The sequence below is a fragment of the Ursus maritimus genome, unplaced genomic scaffold (assembly GCF_017311325.1).
Source record: "Ursus maritimus isolate PB19 unplaced genomic scaffold, ASM1731132v1 scaffold_1, whole genome shotgun sequence".
In the NCBI taxonomy this organism is placed as follows: domain Eukaryota; kingdom Metazoa; phylum Chordata; class Mammalia; order Carnivora; family Ursidae; genus Ursus; species Ursus maritimus.
Window position 1 is genome coordinate 37,539,646 of NW_024423343.1, and position 18,595 is coordinate 37,558,240.

At 37.4% G+C, this 18,595-nt stretch overlaps 1 protein-coding gene across 2 annotated transcripts in view; it reads left to right on the forward strand.

The window, feature by feature from the left end:
• The window catches only part of GTF3C3 (general transcription factor IIIC subunit 3), a 38,241-nt gene extending 26,420 nt beyond the window's left edge, over positions 1-11,821 (forward strand). For both annotated transcript variants that reach the window (XM_008687296.2, XM_008687297.2), the window contains exons 13-18: positions 478-613; positions 2,477-2,714; positions 3,327-3,517; positions 5,562-5,686; positions 8,705-8,857; positions 10,467-11,821. In XM_008687296.2, coding sequence (XP_008685518.1) covers positions 478-613; positions 2,477-2,714; positions 3,327-3,517; positions 5,562-5,686; positions 8,705-8,857; positions 10,467-10,589 — 966 coding nt within the window. In that variant the 3' untranslated portion in view covers positions 10,590-11,821. The remainder of the gene's footprint in view (positions 1-477; positions 614-2,476; positions 2,715-3,326; positions 3,518-5,561; positions 5,687-8,704; positions 8,858-10,466) is intronic.
• The last annotated feature ends 6,774 nt before the right edge of the window (positions 11,822-18,595 follow it).

An 18,595-nucleotide genomic window follows, 5' to 3' on the forward strand; every position in this document is an offset into this window, starting at 1 on the left:
TCTCTTTCTTTTCTTTCTTTCCTTTTCTTTTTTCTTTTCTTTTCCTTTCTCTTTCTCCTTTCTCTCTTTCCTTCCTTCCTTCCTTTCTTCCTTCCTTCTTTCCTTCCTTGCTTTTTTTAAGATTTTATTTATCTCAGAGAGAGAGAGCAAGCAAGTGCATGAGCAGAGGGAGAGGGACAAGCAGAGTCCGCACTGAACACAGCGCTCAATGCGGGGCTCAGTCCCAGGAGTCTGAGATCATGACCTGAGCCGAAGTCAGACACTTAACCAGCTGAGCCACCCAGTCAATACCCCCCCTCAATAGATTTTCTTTAAAAAATTAAATGAGTGGAGCACCTGGCTGGCTCAGTCAGTAGAGCTTGCAACTCTTGATCTTGGGGTTGTGAGTTTGAGTGCCACGTTGGGTGTGGAGATTACTTAAAATATTAAAAAGAAATTATATGATTAAAAATTCTCAAATTATTATCTTCAATTCAGGTAGCAATGAATAGAGCCCAGGTTTGTTTGATATCTAGTTCCAAATCTGGAGAGAGGCATCTCTACCTTATTAAAGTGTCAAGAGACAAAATATCAGACAACAGTGACCAAGAGACAGCAAATTGTGATGCAAAAGGTAATTCTTTCATTTGCTTTATTACATAAAATTTGGCTGAGTTGAAAAAGTACTTATGAAGTATCACCTGATAGTAACCTAATTGAAAATATACCCTATTCAAATAAAATGAAATTTTCTTATCCAGATCCCTTAAGTGTATATAATAAACTCATTTGATGTTAAAAAAGAAAAGGAAGGTTATGTAAATAGTTTAACTTTTAAAAATTAAAAGGAAAACATCTGCTTGGATCTTCCTGTGAAAAAAACTAAACAGAACTTTTGACTTTTTAAAAAGAAAATATACCTTATTTTAAGAAATTTGTGAAGACTAGATGGCAATATAAATTACTATATTTGTCCAGTGACTTCAATTACATATTTCATTCTCTGTTAAATTCATGTTTGATAAATGTAGCAATAGTCACAGAAACTCTGAAAATAAATTGCTTTGACCCAATCTCAAGTAATGTGACTTTAAAAGGCATCTATTTTTAGCTAGTATGTTTGGGTGAGGTTATTACTCAGAAAACTTGAAAAGAGTCTAAATTGGAGGCATCAGTCTGGCAGAAAATTATTTCATTGTTAATTAATTCAATAGACATTTATTAAATAATTGTTACAGGCATGGCGGTGTGCCATGGGATAGGATTTTAGAATCTGGAAGAGCTGAATCTCTGTAAGCACATTATAAGGGCCTAACATTAAGCAAGGTTTTGCAGGGGAGGAGAATCAGGAGAGGAATGAGGGTCAGCTGTTCATAATCTAGCCATAAATGCCTCAGAGTCCTGCCCTCAACAGTCCAGGGATTCTGGGCCCATCCCAAAGGTAGATTCCGCTTCATGTGTTTAAGATTATATTTCCTTAAGTTATATTTTTCTGTATATGTGATCCTGCCTGGTTTTCTCTTTCAGTATTTTCTCATTTCAGATCCATTGTTGGTTTTTCTTAGGCTCATAACGTTTTTTTTTGTTAGTTTATTTCCTCTTGGTGGAGATCACATTACCCTGGTATGTACCAGGATAGGATACAAGCCCTCTTTATGTTACATGCATCTTTGTACTCTGATTTTTTCACTCAGCATTTTCTCACAGATTTTTTCTCATATTGCTCTCTTCTCTTGATAGCTGTTATCATTAAGGAATGTGTACTATTCCGTTGGATAGCAGTTCCATACTTTAAATTATTCCCTTATTATTTTTTGATATATGGTTGCTTCTGATAATTTTCCTTTATAGATAATACTGTAGTGAGCATCTTCATGCCTGTATATCCATATTTTTGTGTAGGATAGAGTCTCAGAATTCTGGATCAAAGACTAAAAAACTTTTGTGGCTTTTGGTATTTGTCAAGAATTATAAATTTATAAAAAGGGGGCTTCTTACAAATAAGGCAAGATTCTTAAGGAAAAGAAATTTTGAGGCAGAGAAAAGAAAATTAAGATTATAAAAAGATCAAGAACAATCTGAATCTCAAAGTACGAATTTCAAGTCCTTTGTTAAACACACATTTGAATGCTTTGTATGTGTAGAATCCTGTATCCAACTTCAGTCATGGAACACACACTTGTTCTGCCCTACAGGACCATATATTCTAGCTAGCGCTGAGAGATATAAATGAGATAGCTGGACTTTATAAAAGACAAATCCAAAGTAAGAATTACCGGGATTGCACATTGTTAGGCAGCGCAGAAAGGGTGGTGTTGAAGTAGTGTAAACAAGCAACTATCCACTTCTCATATTGTCAGAAGAGTGTTGGCAAGAATTCGGAGCCATAGGACTGTGGTTACTAAGTGTAACCTTAAAATTGATCATATGAATTTTTCTAATACTGCTATTTCTGAAAATATAGTGTTCTAACTGATTTTCACTGGTATCATTTTAGCAATATTTGCTGTACTCACGAGTGTCTTGACAAAAGATGACTGGTGGAACCTTCTGTTGAAGGCCATATACTGCTTGTGTGACCTATCCCGATTTCAGGAGGCTGAGTTACTTGTGGATTCTTCATTGGAATATTATTCATTTTATGATGACAAGCAGAAACGCAAAGAACTAGAATACTTTGGTCTTTCTGCTGCAATACTGGACAAAAATTTCAGAAAGGCATACAACTATATCAGGTGATTTTCCAATAGTTTATTTTAGATTCTTTGAGAGTATGTGTATTTACTTTGACTTAGTCTCTTATGCTCAAGAATTAATAAGTTGTTTTATTTTAACTCTCTTGTTGCTTACTGGTTAATTCAGTTCATTGGTGATTCTCAGAGGCATACCCTTTCACATATTTAACCTCGTGTGCCTTAGTCTCCCCATTTATAAAATGGGCATCATAATACTACCACCTGGTAGGATTCTTGTGAGGATTAAGTGAATTATTATGAATTATTATATATATAAGACCTTTTAACAAAGTCTGGCACACATCGTTGTTAGCTGTTTTTCACTGTTCATCGTACTGCAGCTGTAGGGGCAGGGGGAGAAACGGTGAAACTTAAACTATTTGATTTTTTGTTGTTTAAAAGTTTGGTGAAAAGAACAAACAAGGTGTAGAAATACTAACTTAAGCAGCATTTTCTGGGAAAAATCTTTGTGTAAATGTTTCTGCTTAAATACATTGAGACAATCTGCTTTTCCTTGGAAGATGTTGCTGCACTGAAGGATTTCATTCTTAGAAATCAGAAGTTTTTCTTTTTACATAATTTTTTACTCTCACCCTCTTTCTGCAACTTTAGGGTAATGGTAATGGAAAATGTCAATAAACCGCAGCTCTGGAACATTTTCAATCAGGTTACCATGCACTCCCAAGAAGTACGACATCATCGCTTCTGTCTTCGCCTAATGCTGAAAAACCCAGATAATCATGCCCTGTGTGTCTTAAATGGACACAATGCATTCGTATCTGGTAGTTTTAAGCATGCGCTTGGTAAGTGTCCTGGACATGACTTTGTCAAGTGTGGACGGTGTGGTGGTTAACAGCTAGGCCTCTGGAGCGGAACTGTGTTTAAATCGTGGCTCCCTCATGACAAGTTATTCTACCTCCCCCTGCCTCAGTTTCTTTATCTTTGAAATGGAGGTAGTAATTGGACCTACCTTATAAATTATTATGAAAATTAAATGAGTTAATAGGAAGTATTTTAAAAAATGCCTGGCACATACAGTAAGTAGCAATAGGATTTGGCAACAATGATAATAATACTTGTTTTCCTTATGAAGCTTTGGTTTCAAAAGGCTGAAATAAGTCATAATTCATTTTAAAGGTTAACAATTCTCCCTGATTAGGCTTGATTTTTTTTTTTTTAAAGGGAGCATGCACGCGCAGGGGGAGGGGCAGAGAGAGAGAGAGAGAGAATCTTAAGGAGGCTCCACACCCAGCGTGGAGCCCAACACAGGATTCTATCTCATGACCCTGAGATCAGACCTGAGCTGAAATCAAGAACCAGAAGCTTAACCAGCTGAGCCGCCCAGGCACCCCGGCTTGTTTTTAAAATAATTATCATTAATAATGGATGCTTTGCCACCTGATTTTAATTTGCTGTAGTACAAAAAGGGATTTAAGATTTGCTGATAGTTTGTTCCTCTAAGAGACAAGTCTTTATGTCAAGATTTATTACATGGTGCTTGCTAATTCTAATTAAACTCAGAAAATTAATTAATCACTTGAAATTTTCTGTAATAATGAATCAAAAGCAAACAAGTAGAAAAATACCTGGCCAAATGTTTAAACCTAAAATGAGGCATGTATCTCTTGCTGCCTAAAAGCTAGTGTTGTCAGGTTCACTTCTGGATAATCTAGGATGTTGGCTATTTAATACTTAACAGTGTTTCTTCATGTATGGCTGGTATTTTTATAATTGTTCGGCCAGTAACCTTTGAACATCAGATGTTGAAACTGTCCTCTATTTTGTGTGCTTTTTGGAATTGTTTAATGTTAAGAATATAGAGATTTATATTGTTGTCTTATATTTAGGACCTCTTACAGATATAAAAATAGAAAGTCCAAGTAGCAGTCTACCATCTGTGCTGCTAACGAGATTTTGTGGTGCCATTCCTTCTGGCACAGGAGCTGGAAAGAAGGGAGGTTTTTATCTATGTCTCATAAATTATAGATAGATCATCCCTTTATAAGAAAAATTTGCTTAAAAATTTGTTTCAATTCCCCTGTCTCGTATGGTTAAGCTTTTGACATGAAATAATTGCATATATAGAATACATGGAAAAAAGGAAAACATCTTTTTCTCAGGAAAAACAAAATAGTGCTGCATTTAGGAAAAAACACATATAATCTAAAAAACAAAACAGAACTATTTTTCTTTTTCTCACCTCCAGATCCATCATATTTGAATTTATAAGACAGATCAATTAATTTTACAAAAGAATTTGCCAGAAGATACATTTGCTTGTTTCTTTTAAAATAGATTTAAGATCATAGGGGCGCCTGGGTGGCACAGCGGTTAAGCGTCTGCCTTCGGCTCAGGGCGTGATCCCGGCGTTCTGGGATCGAGCCCCACATCAGGCTCTTCCGCTATGAGCCTGCTTCTTCCTCTCCCACTCCCCCTGCTTGTGTTCCCTCTCTCACTGGCTGTCTCTACCTCTGTCGAATAAATAAATAAAAACTTAAAAAAAAAAATCATAAAATAGAATTATGATCACAATTGATAAATCGTTTATTTTGGAAATACTACTCTACATGGAAGTGTCTAGCTGCGCCTAAAAGAAAGTTACTTTTAGTTGCTCATATTTAATCTTCGTAGTCAGGATACATTTATAGGTAAATCCTCCTCATTTTGTTATATTTTATACACTGTTTTAAAATTCAAATTAACGTGCTTCTGGTTGATATTTTAGAAAGCACACCTTGCATATGTTAAAAATCAGTACTGTTTAGGCATAAAATATATTTGAATAAGTGAAGAAATAAGGAACAATGCTCATGTCACACCATCTGACATCACTGTTCTTTTTTTCAGGACAATATGTGCAAGCCTTTCGCACCCATCCCCATGAACCTCTCTATAGCCTCTGTATAGGCCTAACATTTATTCACATGGCATCTCAGAAGTATGTATTAAGGAGACATGCTCTTACTGTGCAGGTAATTCATTTGGATTTCTCATTACTTGGTTTTATGTTCTTTAAAAATGAATATACATAATGCTTTTATTGTCCTGCTTCAAAAGTAATACCTGCTTAGTATATATGTTGAGCGTTCCCAGTAGCTATTCCTGTGTTCAACACTCATGGACTAGTGGTATTCCTGGCTAAGGCTTTGTAGCCATGTAGACAGGGAACACAGCCAGATCATACAGAAAGAAGACACGGCAGAATCCGGAGGTTTCCCTATACTCTGGAGCCCCTGAGGCCTCCAGCCTTCTCGGTCCTAAAGATTGGTTTATTGTAAATCCATTTAAAAATATATGTAATATATACATTCAATAACATATGAATATGTGACTGTGTGACTGTTTCCTCACATCATCACCAACAAATTGCTCTTTTAAAACTTTCTTGGTTCTTACAGTGATTTGAAATTAGCCTTTTTATTTTCTTGTTTACTTTTTTATATAGCTTGTATTCTCTAATAAGAATATAAACTCCAGGGATGTCTGTGTGGCTCAGACGCTTGGTTAAGCATCTGATTCTTGATTTCAGCTCAGGTAATGATCTCAGGGTTGTGAGGAGCCTACTTAGGATTCTCTCTCTCCCTCTTCCACCCCCCCCACCCCCCCAGGGGCATGTTCTCTCTCTCTCTCTCAAAAAAAAAATATATATTTATATATATATATAAATATATAAATTCCAAGAGATCAGAGAGTCTGTTTTGTTCACCACTGTGTCTTTAAAACTTTTGTGTTGTTTTTATGTTTATATGTTTGATGCATGTCAAAGACATTTTCTTTTAAATAGTTATGGAAGGAAAGAAAATGTTGGCTTGAATGGAGTAGCAGGATTGAGTAAAGGATTTTTTGTTTAGTGTTTTAAAGTATAATGGTTAAAAGAAAACCTAAATTCAAATGATGGTAATTGTTAAAGCTGGGTATTGGAGTTCTATATTATAATATTCTCTTTACTTTTGTATATTTGAAAATTTTCATAATAAAAAATAAAAACAAAAAACCCAGAAATTTTCCTTTTCTTAGGTATTTATTTGTGATATTTGTCCACTTCTTGCTCTATGCTTTTTTTTCTCTCTTAATGGATACTTTTGCTATATTAAGTAAAAACAAATATATAATGAGCACGCACTGTGCTAGGAACTGGGGATACAGCAGTGAGTATACAGGCAGAATTCCTTGCCCTCATGAAGTATTTTGGTAAATACTAATAGGAAATTTTTATGGATTTACTCATTATTAAATAGTTAAAATATGTAGTTCTTTGGCCTGGTAGGGAAAAAATTTATGTACTTCAAAGTAATTTAGAAGCTAAATTTCAAATCACTTATATTTAAACCACAGTTTTTAATTGGTTGGGGATAGAGATCAAACAACAGGAGATTGGTATATGGGAGTTTGTTGTCCTCATCTCTGTACTTTTGTGTGTGTTAAACATTGTCCATTAAAAAAAGTTTCTAAAAACAAGTTTTACTGTAAATACCATGATTCTTAAATTGTTTTAATTTCGAATGAATCTCTTTCTTCATGCTACATGACCAGTTTGTTTCCCTTTGGAGTACTTAAAAACAAACTAATTTCATGCGTTTTACTGTCTTTCCTACCTTTATATTATACTATGAAAGTAAAATCTTTTATGATTTTTTTCTATCTGTATTTAGTATTTTATAGACAGTGTATACTTGGGCCTGTTAGTGAATAATGTGATAAAAATGTTTGAAGTGTAACATACTTAAAAAAGAACTCTTTTGTTTCTATTTCATTAAAAATTTTTTGTCATATTTTTGTAGTTTTTAAATCACTAATTATTTGAATAGTGTTTCAGAGGTCTCCTAAATTTGTTAAAAATTTCTTAAAATGCAGCTGGTAACTTAAATCCTATTATTGTATCAAAAGACTTGCAAGTTGATTTGGGTTGCAACAGTTCATCTGTGATTACTTACTATTTTCCGCCAGATTTTTGCAGTTTGTCATTTTTAAAATAAGAAGATTTGATATTTCTCTGAGACTAATAGTTTGTCTGCTTTACTTAAGACAGAACCATAATTTTCAGTGGCATAGAGGTCATATACACATATATAAGTAGGTTCTTTTATTATGCAGAAAGTATGATTTGTTTAGTGAACATAATTATTTTTATCCCTAAAATGCTTTAATTCTAAAGAATTCGTTCATTTTTATTATTTTTTTATTTATGAAGAAAAATTTGTGACCATTTATTAGAAAGCAGATCACCCAGGGAATACTTACATTTTATATTCTCTATTCACAGATAATATATTTATTTAATTACTTAACATAGGACACTTGCACTTTTGCAGTTTGTAACTTTCTGTGGCTAGTAACTTGAAGCTAATTAAAGGGGGAAATTAATACAGGGAGAGGAAAGAAGCAAGTTGCTTCTCGGACATTGTGACACACATGGAGCTTGCATTATTATAGCTGTGCTCTGAAATAACCTGTTTTTCCATAAAGTCTTTGAGTCAGAAGCTTTCAGGAAAAAAAAATTAAGTTTTTGGGTTAAGTTATTAAGGTCCTAAGGTAACTTACAAAAAGGTACCATTTACTCAGAAAGCTTCTTCTCCCTGAGAAGACACCTTTCTAAAATTATCTTAAGGGCTTAGACTTTATATTCTGTTCCAGGTTTTAGACATCCTAAATCAAAAAGTTTATTGGCCTCTCACGTCACAAAAGCCAACTTGGATCCTTAAAAAAAAATCCTGTGTTCTTATAGATTATGGATCTTTGACAGTTGTGGCATTCGGCTTTGTTTTCTGTGAATATTTTTGTCCTTAGCTTAAAAAAAAATCTTTTATACCTTCAGAAGAGCTCTTGACTACACTGTGATATGGCACTGCACTACACATACGTTCTTTTAGGATGGGACTCTCTCTTTTTTTAGTATTTGTATTCTGTACAGAATATACATGGCACATATACTGGTTCAAATACATACTTGTCAAGTGATTATAATACTGAATTGTTTATCTTTTTGGTAGGGCTTTTCCTTCCTTAATCGATACCTCAGTATACGTGGACCTTGCCAGGAATCATTCTACAATTTGGGCCGTGGCCTTCACCAACTGGGGCTGATTCATCTTGCAATCCACTATTATCAGAAGGCCCTGGAACTCCCTCCACTTGTGGTAGAGGTATTATATGATTTGTTTTTTGTTTTTTTCTTAAAGATTTTATTTATTTATTAGAGAGCTCATGAGCAGGTGGAGGGACAGAGGGAGAAGGAGGGAGAGAATCTCAAGCAGACTTCTTTCTGAGCACGGCATCTGACATGGGGCTTGATCTCATGACCTGAGCCAAAATCAAGAGTTGGTGCTTAACCAACTGAGACATCCAGGCGCCCCTGTATGATTTACTTTAAAAACTGATGAGTCACTTCATTTCATCTATAGATAAGTGCAGTTTGCTCATGTTGTAGTCCAGACAGTGAAATAAATTATGTATTAGAATGTATTTTTTCTTTATTGAATGTATTTATGTAATTGTGTTCAGCAACAAGTAGATCTTTGTCATTCTGGCCTTGTGACCTGATCAGCAACCATGTGGACACGTACACAACTTGTGGTTATGACCATTTCAGTTACCTTAAGGTAGCCCCTGTGGTTTACAGGTACGAGCTGGTAGACACAAAGCCTGAGTATTTAGTAATATAGCCATTGTTCATTTTCAAGTTCAAGTGTAACTAACATGTTTCTTTATAAAGATGAAAAACCAGTATAAATGTAGTTTTGTTTAAGATAATGTAATACAGGGTAACGTGTTGATAGTACTATGATAATCTGTGTTTAAAGTCTCATTTTAATTTCTGAAGAAAAATATTGTTTTCATTGTTAATTTTTTTAAGTCGCACTCATAATCCTTGCATGCCCTCACAACTGTTTTGTATTACCCTTGTTCAATGTTAGTCATTAAACAAATGAATACATACTTTTATAGTTATGCTGATGAAATGTATACACTTTTGTGTTCTTTATTTCGTAAATACCTTTGGGTATTGCTCCTTAAGCTTTATAGGTATCATTTTTCATTGTTGCAGATATTTTTACGGTTGACTCCAAAATTTTGTATTGGGAAAGATTTAGAAACATAGATCTAATGTGCTCCATTGAGTTCATTGCTTCGCTATTTAAGTAGGAAAAAAAGTAATAACACCCCTAGTGTAATTATTATTATTAAATTGGTGTATGCCTTCTTAGACCTATCCTTAAAATGCCTTTTTGTTATATAGTAGAGGTATTTTTTTCCCATCTCGTCATTTGTGTTATAATTTATTTCTTTTTTAGATGCGTAATTTTTACGTTTTTTAATGAAATCATATCTATTAACCTTTTCTTTTATAGTTTCTACTTTTGGTATTATACTAGAAGGGCCTTTCCTACCCAAGGTTATATTGTTATATTATTGAACTATAATTTTTTTTCTTTTATGGTTTCATTTTTTTAATCTTAAATTCTTAATTTATCTGGAGTTTATTCTGTTGTGGCTTGTGGATGAGACTGTTTTCTTTAACTTACTGGTGAGACATTTTAAATTTTTTAATGATACAGTTATTATAGTGATTAACTGAATCAGCATTGCCTAATAAAAATTTAGATCCAAGGTCTATGCCTAGTTTTATACTTTTTTTTTAGTATAATGAATTTTAATATTTGAATATTTACACTTATGAAACTGTTATTTGCCGTAAAATTGTCTGGTTGTCAGTTTGAACTATAACTCATTCATGTATTTTTTTCCTCCTAGGGTATAGAAGTTGACCAGTTAGACTTACGAAGAGATATTGCCTACAACTTGTCTCTCATTTATCAGAGCAGCGGGAATATTGGAATGGCTCAAAAGCTTTTGTATACCTATTGCTGTATATAAAGTACCTCAACTGAGAAAGAAGCATTGGTGCTCTGTGTGTGGACCAGTATTTTCTGTCTAAGGGCTTATTAGTATTAACCCCAAATTGGAAATGACAATTTGAGAATTATCTGTGTATTTAATTTTTAATATGTGATAATCTTTTGATATGCAAAATTATCATTCCTATAAGAATTTGTACATTCTTCTGTCATTTTCTTTTAGTATTTTTTGGTAAAATTGTCCCCAAGGGTGAAATGGAGAATATTAGCCTTTAAGCCAGCTTGGGGTGGAATATGCTAATTTTTTACTCATGTCATTTATTCATCTGTGCGTTCAGTGCTATGTATTAAACACCTGTGTACCAGGCCTTGTGATGGGTGCTTGGAATACAGTAGTAGGGCAGAAGTGACCGCTCCATACAGTTCTTTAAATACAGAACTTAAGTATATATTCATTTGAAAGAGATGCTTGCTGTATTTCTGCCTACATTATCATTGTTCAGTCATCCACTTATTTTTGCTCTGTTGCTATTGCATGGGCAGTTTCTCAAATACATAGAAAAGGAGGTTCCTTATTAAAGGAAAGACCAATTGGGACTCTTTCTCATGTCAGCATAATTATGTAATTCACTTGGCTCCTAAGAAAATTATTAGAAATGGTTATGTAGTAGGAAGACACATAATTGAGTTAATCTTTTACTTTTCACCTGCATATATCTTAGTTGTATAGATCAAGACCTGGGAGGCTGGCATAATTCAAAACATCCTGTTCTGAGGCAGATAAAAAAATTCATTACCAGTGTTGGTGGCTTTCTGACAAAAAAATAGAAAAGAGAGGACCACATTCAATAATGTGACCTAGTTTGCATTTCAAGATCACTAGGAATGTAGGAAGACTAGGGAATTTTATGTATGGAATAAAGTATTGCTGTGATAAACTACAAAAACTAGATTAAAAATTTTAATTAAATATGGTATGTTCTTGAATCTAAGATAACAATACTTTTAAGATACACCGTTGGTTTACTAACAGCTTTCAAAAGTTTCTCATTTTTAGCAAAATGCTATAATAAATGTGCGTGTGGATTATAAGACCTAGTCTAATTGTAGAAGGGAAACAAGAGACTTAGGGTAAAGAAATACAATGAGGGCTTTTTAAGAATTCTTAACTGCTCTTTATCCTGTATATATAACTTTGTAGTTGAAAAGCAAAGTTTGCATATAATAAATAAATGTATCATGCACTCTGCATGTGTGTATTTAAATGTGTATATAATTTAAATAAATTCTATTTTTATAAAGTTAGTTTCATATGCTTATATATATTTTATTTCATGCCATTTGCAGGTAATGATAAAGCTAACTGCTAGCGTGCAGGTTAGGTTTCTATCTTTGAATCCTATGGAACTAAGTATTCCATGTTCTGAGTTTTTCTTTTGAATTAAACTCACTGGGCTATTGGGGCGCCTGGGTGGCTCAGTTGGGTGAGCATCTGCCTTCAGCTCAGGTTATGATCCCAGGGTTCTGGGATCGAGCCCCAAGATGGGCTCCCTGTTCAGTGGAGAGCCTGCTTCTCCGTCTCCCTCCTGCTTGAGCTCTTTCACTACCTCTCTCTCTCAAATAAATAAAAATCTTTAAAAAATAAAAAAATAAACTCACTGCGGTATGACTCCAGTTGAAGCGCTGAACAGCCTTGTAGGAAACCATAGATCTCTCTAGCTATCTTCTAAGAAAAACTGTTGACATTGCATGAATTTGTTTAGCATTTAACATCACAGCTACCATTTGCTGAGTGTTTCTGCTACTGTGTGCCAAGTACAGTGCTGGATACTCTAGATACGTTATGTCTGCTCCTCTCAGAGAATCGCCTGCAAAGGCAGGTGTTATTGCTGATCTTCTTACCATCTCCATCTTACATACGAGAGATCAAGTGTCATGTTCAAGATCGTTGGCAAGTTCCTCCACAGGAATATACTTACTCCAATTCAGAGTAACAACATACAAATTGAGCATAAGTTTATTTTAGAAAAAGGAGAATGGCTGTTATTTTTTCTGTCCTCCAGGCCTTCAGCCTATTTCTTAAAAAGGCCCTGTAGTAAAGATCTTCGGAGGTGTCTTTAAAAAGCTGATACTCACTTTCTTACCTACCATCCTCACTCCAGCCATGGGATCCTAACAGCCACTTTTAAGATTTTTCCCTACTGGTCTCTGTTGATTCAGCTGAGATTCCCCTAAATCAAGCTGGGCCGATCAAGAATTTCCTCACTCCTTCCCTGAGAATTTTAGAATTGAGATGGGAGTTTTTCTGTAGAGTTGGAACATGAGGACATTTTCAGATTTCCCTGTGGGCTGACTAGCAGTTAACCCCTTGTGTTGAGCAAGAAAAATAGAATCTATGTATTAGGCAGAACTGAGAGATGGAGAGGAAACTCCGTGGGTTCCTAGGGATTTTCCAGTTTCCATTCCTGTCCTTTCTAAAGCTGTGTTCTTACCCTTGGGTTCTTTGTATAAGCTATACCCAATTCTATAATTCCACTTTGAATTTTATACTAGCTGGAGTTTTTCTGTTATTTGTACCAAAAATAGTCCTGATAAACTGTCATTCCACTTTTGTTTTCATTTAGCCTTCATGCTTTCTAGCTATTTTCACAAGAAGGAAGGGCAGGGAGCAACCAGGGACAATGTCCCAGAGTTCTAAGTAGTGTCATGAAGACTAATCCATAATAAAGAGGCTTTTAAAAACTTCAGAGCAAGAACAGGAAGAATGTGCCTACTATTTTGTGGTGTAACGTCGACAGTAAGACCATAGAATTGTTCAATTTCTATGCATATGGTAGTTAACACTATAAGAAGCACAATACTCAAAACAGAACAAGGTAGAAAAGCATGGAAACGAAGGCGTTAAGTCCTGAGGCTACAGTAAGAGAGAACTGTAAATGTTTCATCTCTGGGTCCATAGTCCCAAATCCAATTGCTGTCATGTTATGAAACTGCAAATTACAATTTTTGAGGCATTTTGAAGAAGAAAATGATCAAATGAACAGCATTTGAAGTGGGAAAAAGGTGGGTTCTGGAAACCACTTGAGTATGATGTTCCTGACATGATTCTAGTTGACTTGTATGCACGTAGAAGTGATATTTCTTAGGAGACCTACCGTTTCAGTGAATCTGGATTTCAGCAGAGTACTTGAGGAAGGCTATGTGGTATGCTAGTGGATTAAATGGAGAAATGTGGCTGGTTGGTCTGCAGTGGAGCAATGGAGCAAAGACTGCCTGCTGGAGGAGTCCCATGATGGTGGACATAGCTAGGCCCTTGCGTTCCAGACTTGCTCAGAAGTTGAGGCATAGCTTACGATTGCTAACAGCTGAAGGCGATCAACTAACCACATCTCTGTTTACAGAAAAAAGCAAATGGGCAATTAGCAAGTAACTTAATAAACCGGAGAAGAATGAAAGCTAAGTGTCCCCAGGCGGCAGTGGGAGGAAGCGAGAAGCAAGCAGATTCAAGCCCGAGAGGCTCCTGCATGAGAGACAGTAGGTATCCCCACAGGCCGGTGAGGTGGAGCCGATGAAAGTCAGCTAAGAAGCAGAGAGACCCTCCTTACCCTCTTCAACTACAGCATGTTACCACTTCACCCTCCACCCTACAGAACGCTGGTGAGTAGCCTTCTGGAGCGGCTTTATCGGGATCTCTGGGTTCAGGAATACCAGACGTAGCTTGACGGTAGAGTGTTACATTGCAAGCAGAGGATTAGTGAAAGTCTGCACACTGAACAGAGATCTTGGCCTCCTCCTACTTAACTTCCAGAAAACTGGCAGCCAAGTGATATTCTCCAAGCAGGGGATTAGATAGAGGGCTCCTCTGTGAGGAAAACCCTGCCCAACAAAAAAGACCTACAGAGACTGATGATAGCTGGAGGTCCCCGGTGGAGCAGCCCGGGCCTGGCCCAGGGGAGCCTGCCAACGGGCAAACCCCTCCCACCCCCACCGAGCGCCAGTCAGCCTGGTGGGGCCCCGCTATTCCGGAGAACCGACAGCTCAGGAGCAGTAGCATTTGAGAAGAGCCTCTTTAAACAGCCCTATGAGCAAACGGGCAGGGAAAGAGGAACTCAAAGAAAACAGAAATAATGGAGGAAGTAGAGAAATAAAGAAAATGTAATTAATATCCCCAGGTGAGAAAATTTGTATGCATGGAAAGAATGTATAAAAAGAAATAAAGAGTAAGAGCTCTATAACATCAGAAATATAACTGCCGAAATGAATCCAATGGAAAGGTTGGGAAAGTTGAATTTTAAAAAGAAAAATGGAAAATTTAAGACATGAAAAAAAATTCAGATGAGGAAATTAAAGGCTATAAAACAGTCTAAATGAGTTCTTTGTGGCAGTTACTGTATCTTATAAATTCATTTATATTTCAAGGTGTTTGCTTGATTGTAAGTAATTCCAATAGGAGGAACGAACTCCTGCAATGAGTTTTTTTACAGTTTTATTTTTTAAAGTAGGTTCTGTGCCCACTGTGGGTCTCCAGCTGAACCCCAAGATCAAGAGTTGCATGCTGTATCAACTGAGCCAGCCAGGTGGCCCTGCAATGATTTTTTTATATGCTGTAGATGGCAGTATATTTCTATAAATTTCTAAGTTGACTTCATTTCATTGTCTTAATATAGTTATGCCAGCTTTTAACATTTTCCTCCAAAAAAAACTTTATTTGGATAGAAAAAAAGCCAATGTCCTTCTCTATGTTTTGGCAATCACATCCAAATCTCTGTCCCTTTGCATGCTCTCTGCCAGCATGGAAAGGACAGCTGGAGCCCCAACGTGTGCTTCTCATTGCCCATGTTTCTCCCTTGACCAAATAATGTCTAGCAGGTATTGGCGTAACCTCTTCGTGCACTCGAAGTTTCTAATGGCACCCTGAAGATGGTAGCCAACGTTTACCCTGTTCGCAGACTCAAGGTAAGCAAGCTTAGAATGAGAATTACAAGACCGCTGGACATTTTAGAAAAGAGAGTCTGGTGTTTACGTTCAGCCACAGTTCAAACAAGTGAAGAGAGGAAAGAGAAAGCCGAGCAACAGATGGCTCCGGCTCAGCGACCCGCAGCTGCATACAAGAGGACAGGTGCAAGTCAGTTCTGATGCCGCGGGTTCTAGTTCTAGTTCTAGTCAGACCCTCCTTCTCAAGCTTGTACCGAAACAGGTGTTTCGCCTCCCAGATACCCACGTACCTATAACAGATGAAAGAAGTATTGCTGTAATAACGTGCTTTGCAGAAATAGGCCTGTCTTGTGTGGACAGAGACGCGGGGTCCGTTTATGGTGTGAGTGAGGCTGATACTGTGTCTCGGTCTCAGGCGCTTCTGCTCGCTGACAAAGGGAAGAAAGGTAAGGGCTCCTCCCACCAAGGTGGGATGTTAATCACAGAACGTGCCCGACGCAGGAAAGCTTGCAGCTGGGAGCGATCGGGATCACTGCATCCCCGGGCCTCGGGGACGCTGCAAACCCCAGAGCCGCAGGGAGCTTTGCAAAGAGGGGTGTTTTATCTGAGGGCCACAGCGTGGAAAAGGCTGGAAAGCACTACGTTTGGGTCATTCTCCAGGCGCAGATTAAAGCCAGCTTTGGGGTGAGTGAAAAACAGTTCACATTGACTCTGTTTCCAGGGGATGATCAAAACCTAAAAGTATTCTGATCACTTCAGCGGTGTTAAAGAACAGATTGGGGTTTTTTCTTAATCTCTTCTCTTCCCTTCGCCGCTGTTCTCCAGGGTGCCTCGTGAGCCGGAGAGACCCCGTTGGTTAGCTTGTAACCCAGTTGAAGTTCTGCTGGGTCAATCACTGTTAACAACAACACCAAGGTCTGTTTATCCTGTAGGTGATTCATGTGAAAAGACCTCAAGTTTGCCTCCTAGGATGCGAAAGACTTGTAGGATCTGATTTAACCCTCCCCGTGAAAGAGAGAAGGTCTGTGCGGGCCTCTCTGCACAAAGTCAGACTCACTGGGCCGTAGGCCACCAGCACTGGAATAGACGCACCAAGTTGCTCTCCCAGATGGTTTTACCAACTGTGCGAGGAAGCCTGTTTCCCGGGGCCCCTCAAACCTAGTTTTCCCCATTTCGTAGGTGTTTGGTCGTTGCATTTGTGCACTGGTAAGGTTGAAAACTATCTTCTCACAGGCTTATAGACCTTTCAGAATCTTCTCTTTGAATTGCTTTTGCTATATCCTTTGCCCATTGAAAAAAATACTGGGTCCTATTTTTCTTATTGTAGGCACTCTTTAATTGGAATTGTTTGTCGTTTTTTCACTTTATTTTATCGTGTCTTTTTGTAAAACTCAATTTTTTTTTTCTTTCTTGGCCAATACGGACCTTCAAAAGAAAGTGTTCAGGAAAGTAAGGAAGATCCTGGAAAACCCAGGGGTGTTCTTAGGAAGATCCCAGGAGAAGGCAGACTGGCCCCATCTCCATCTGGACGGACGGAAAGTAGGGAACAAAGAGTTAGGGCTTTTGTAGCAGTCTGGATAGAAAGCTAGCAGGCTCTGGGAGCAGAGAAGCAGCTACAGAAGTATGGCTGGACTTCTCAGACACTAAGAGTCCGAGGTGGACGCTGAAGGACTTGCAAGGCTCTCCTTTGAGACATTGTAAGAGTTAAAAATACAGAGAGGGTACCGGGTGCATGTGCTTGACTGCTTATGGGCTTCAGAGTGGACTTGAGCTGTGCCCTCCAGCACAAGCGGTCCTGGGTTCATCACGGAGCCAGAAGTCCTCTGTAGGAGAGTCGGGGAGTTACCATGCTGTTAGAGGCAGTGGAGGTGGGCGGGGGTCAAGTGAGTACCGGCAGCTGTGGGCCAACTTCAGGCAAGAGAAACTCCTGAGGTCTTTCATTAAAAAAAAAAAAAAAATCTATTTCAGGGGCGCCTGGCTGGCTCGGTTTGGCGGAACATATAACTCTTGATCTCGGGGTTGTGAGTTCGAGCCCCATGTTGGGGGTAGAGATTACTTGAAAACAAAATTTTAAAAAATTACATATCTAATATTTCAACTACCAAGCTTTGTTAGTGCTTTTTTTTTTTTTAAGATCTTATTTATTTATTTGACAGAAAGAGACAGCCAGCGAGAGAGGGAACACAAGCGGGGGAGTGGGAGAGGAAGAAGCAGGCTCCCAGCGGAGGAGCTGTTAGTGCTTCTTGTGCCCTGCTCAAGTAATACTTGCTCACGTCCATGTTCTCCTATGTGTTTTGGCTTTTTATTCAATTTATTAGAACCAAAAAAGCCCAAAACAGTTTACTAATTTTGCCCACCCTCCACCTGCTGCCTCTGGCGACCACAAACCCGTTCTCTAGGAGTCTGTTTCTTTGTTTTGTTTTTTTAGATTCCACGTGTAAGAGAAATCATATAGTGTTTATCTTTTTCTGACTTATTTCACTTAGCATAATACCTTCAAGGTCTATCGTTGCCACAAAAAGCAAGGTGACATTATTCTTTTTGATGGCCTAATAATATTCCTCTGTGTGTGTGTGTGTGTGTGTGTGTGAGAGAGAGAGAGAGCGAGCGAGCGCACATTTTCTTTATCCATGTATCGATGGACACTTAGGTTGTTTCCATATCTTGGCTATTGTAAATAATGCTTCAATAAATATAGGGGTGTGTATGTTTTCAAATTAGGGTTTTTGTTTTCTTTAATTAAATATGCAGAAGTGGAATTGCTGGATCATGTGGTATTTCTATTTTTAATTTTTTGAGGAACCTCCATACAGTTTTCCAGAGTGGCTGCACCAGTTTGCATTCCCACCAACAGTGCACAAGGATTCCCCTTTCTCCGCATCCTGTCCAATACTCGCTATTTCTTTTTGATTCCAGTCATCTGACAGGTGTGATGGCTCATGGTGGTTTTGATTTGCATTTCCCTGATGCTTAGTGGGAGTGAGCATTTTTTCATTTACTTGTTGGCCATCTATCCGTCTTCTTTGGAAAAATGTCTATTAGAGCTTCTGCCCATTTTTTAATGTTTTTTTTTTTGGTTTGCTTTTTACT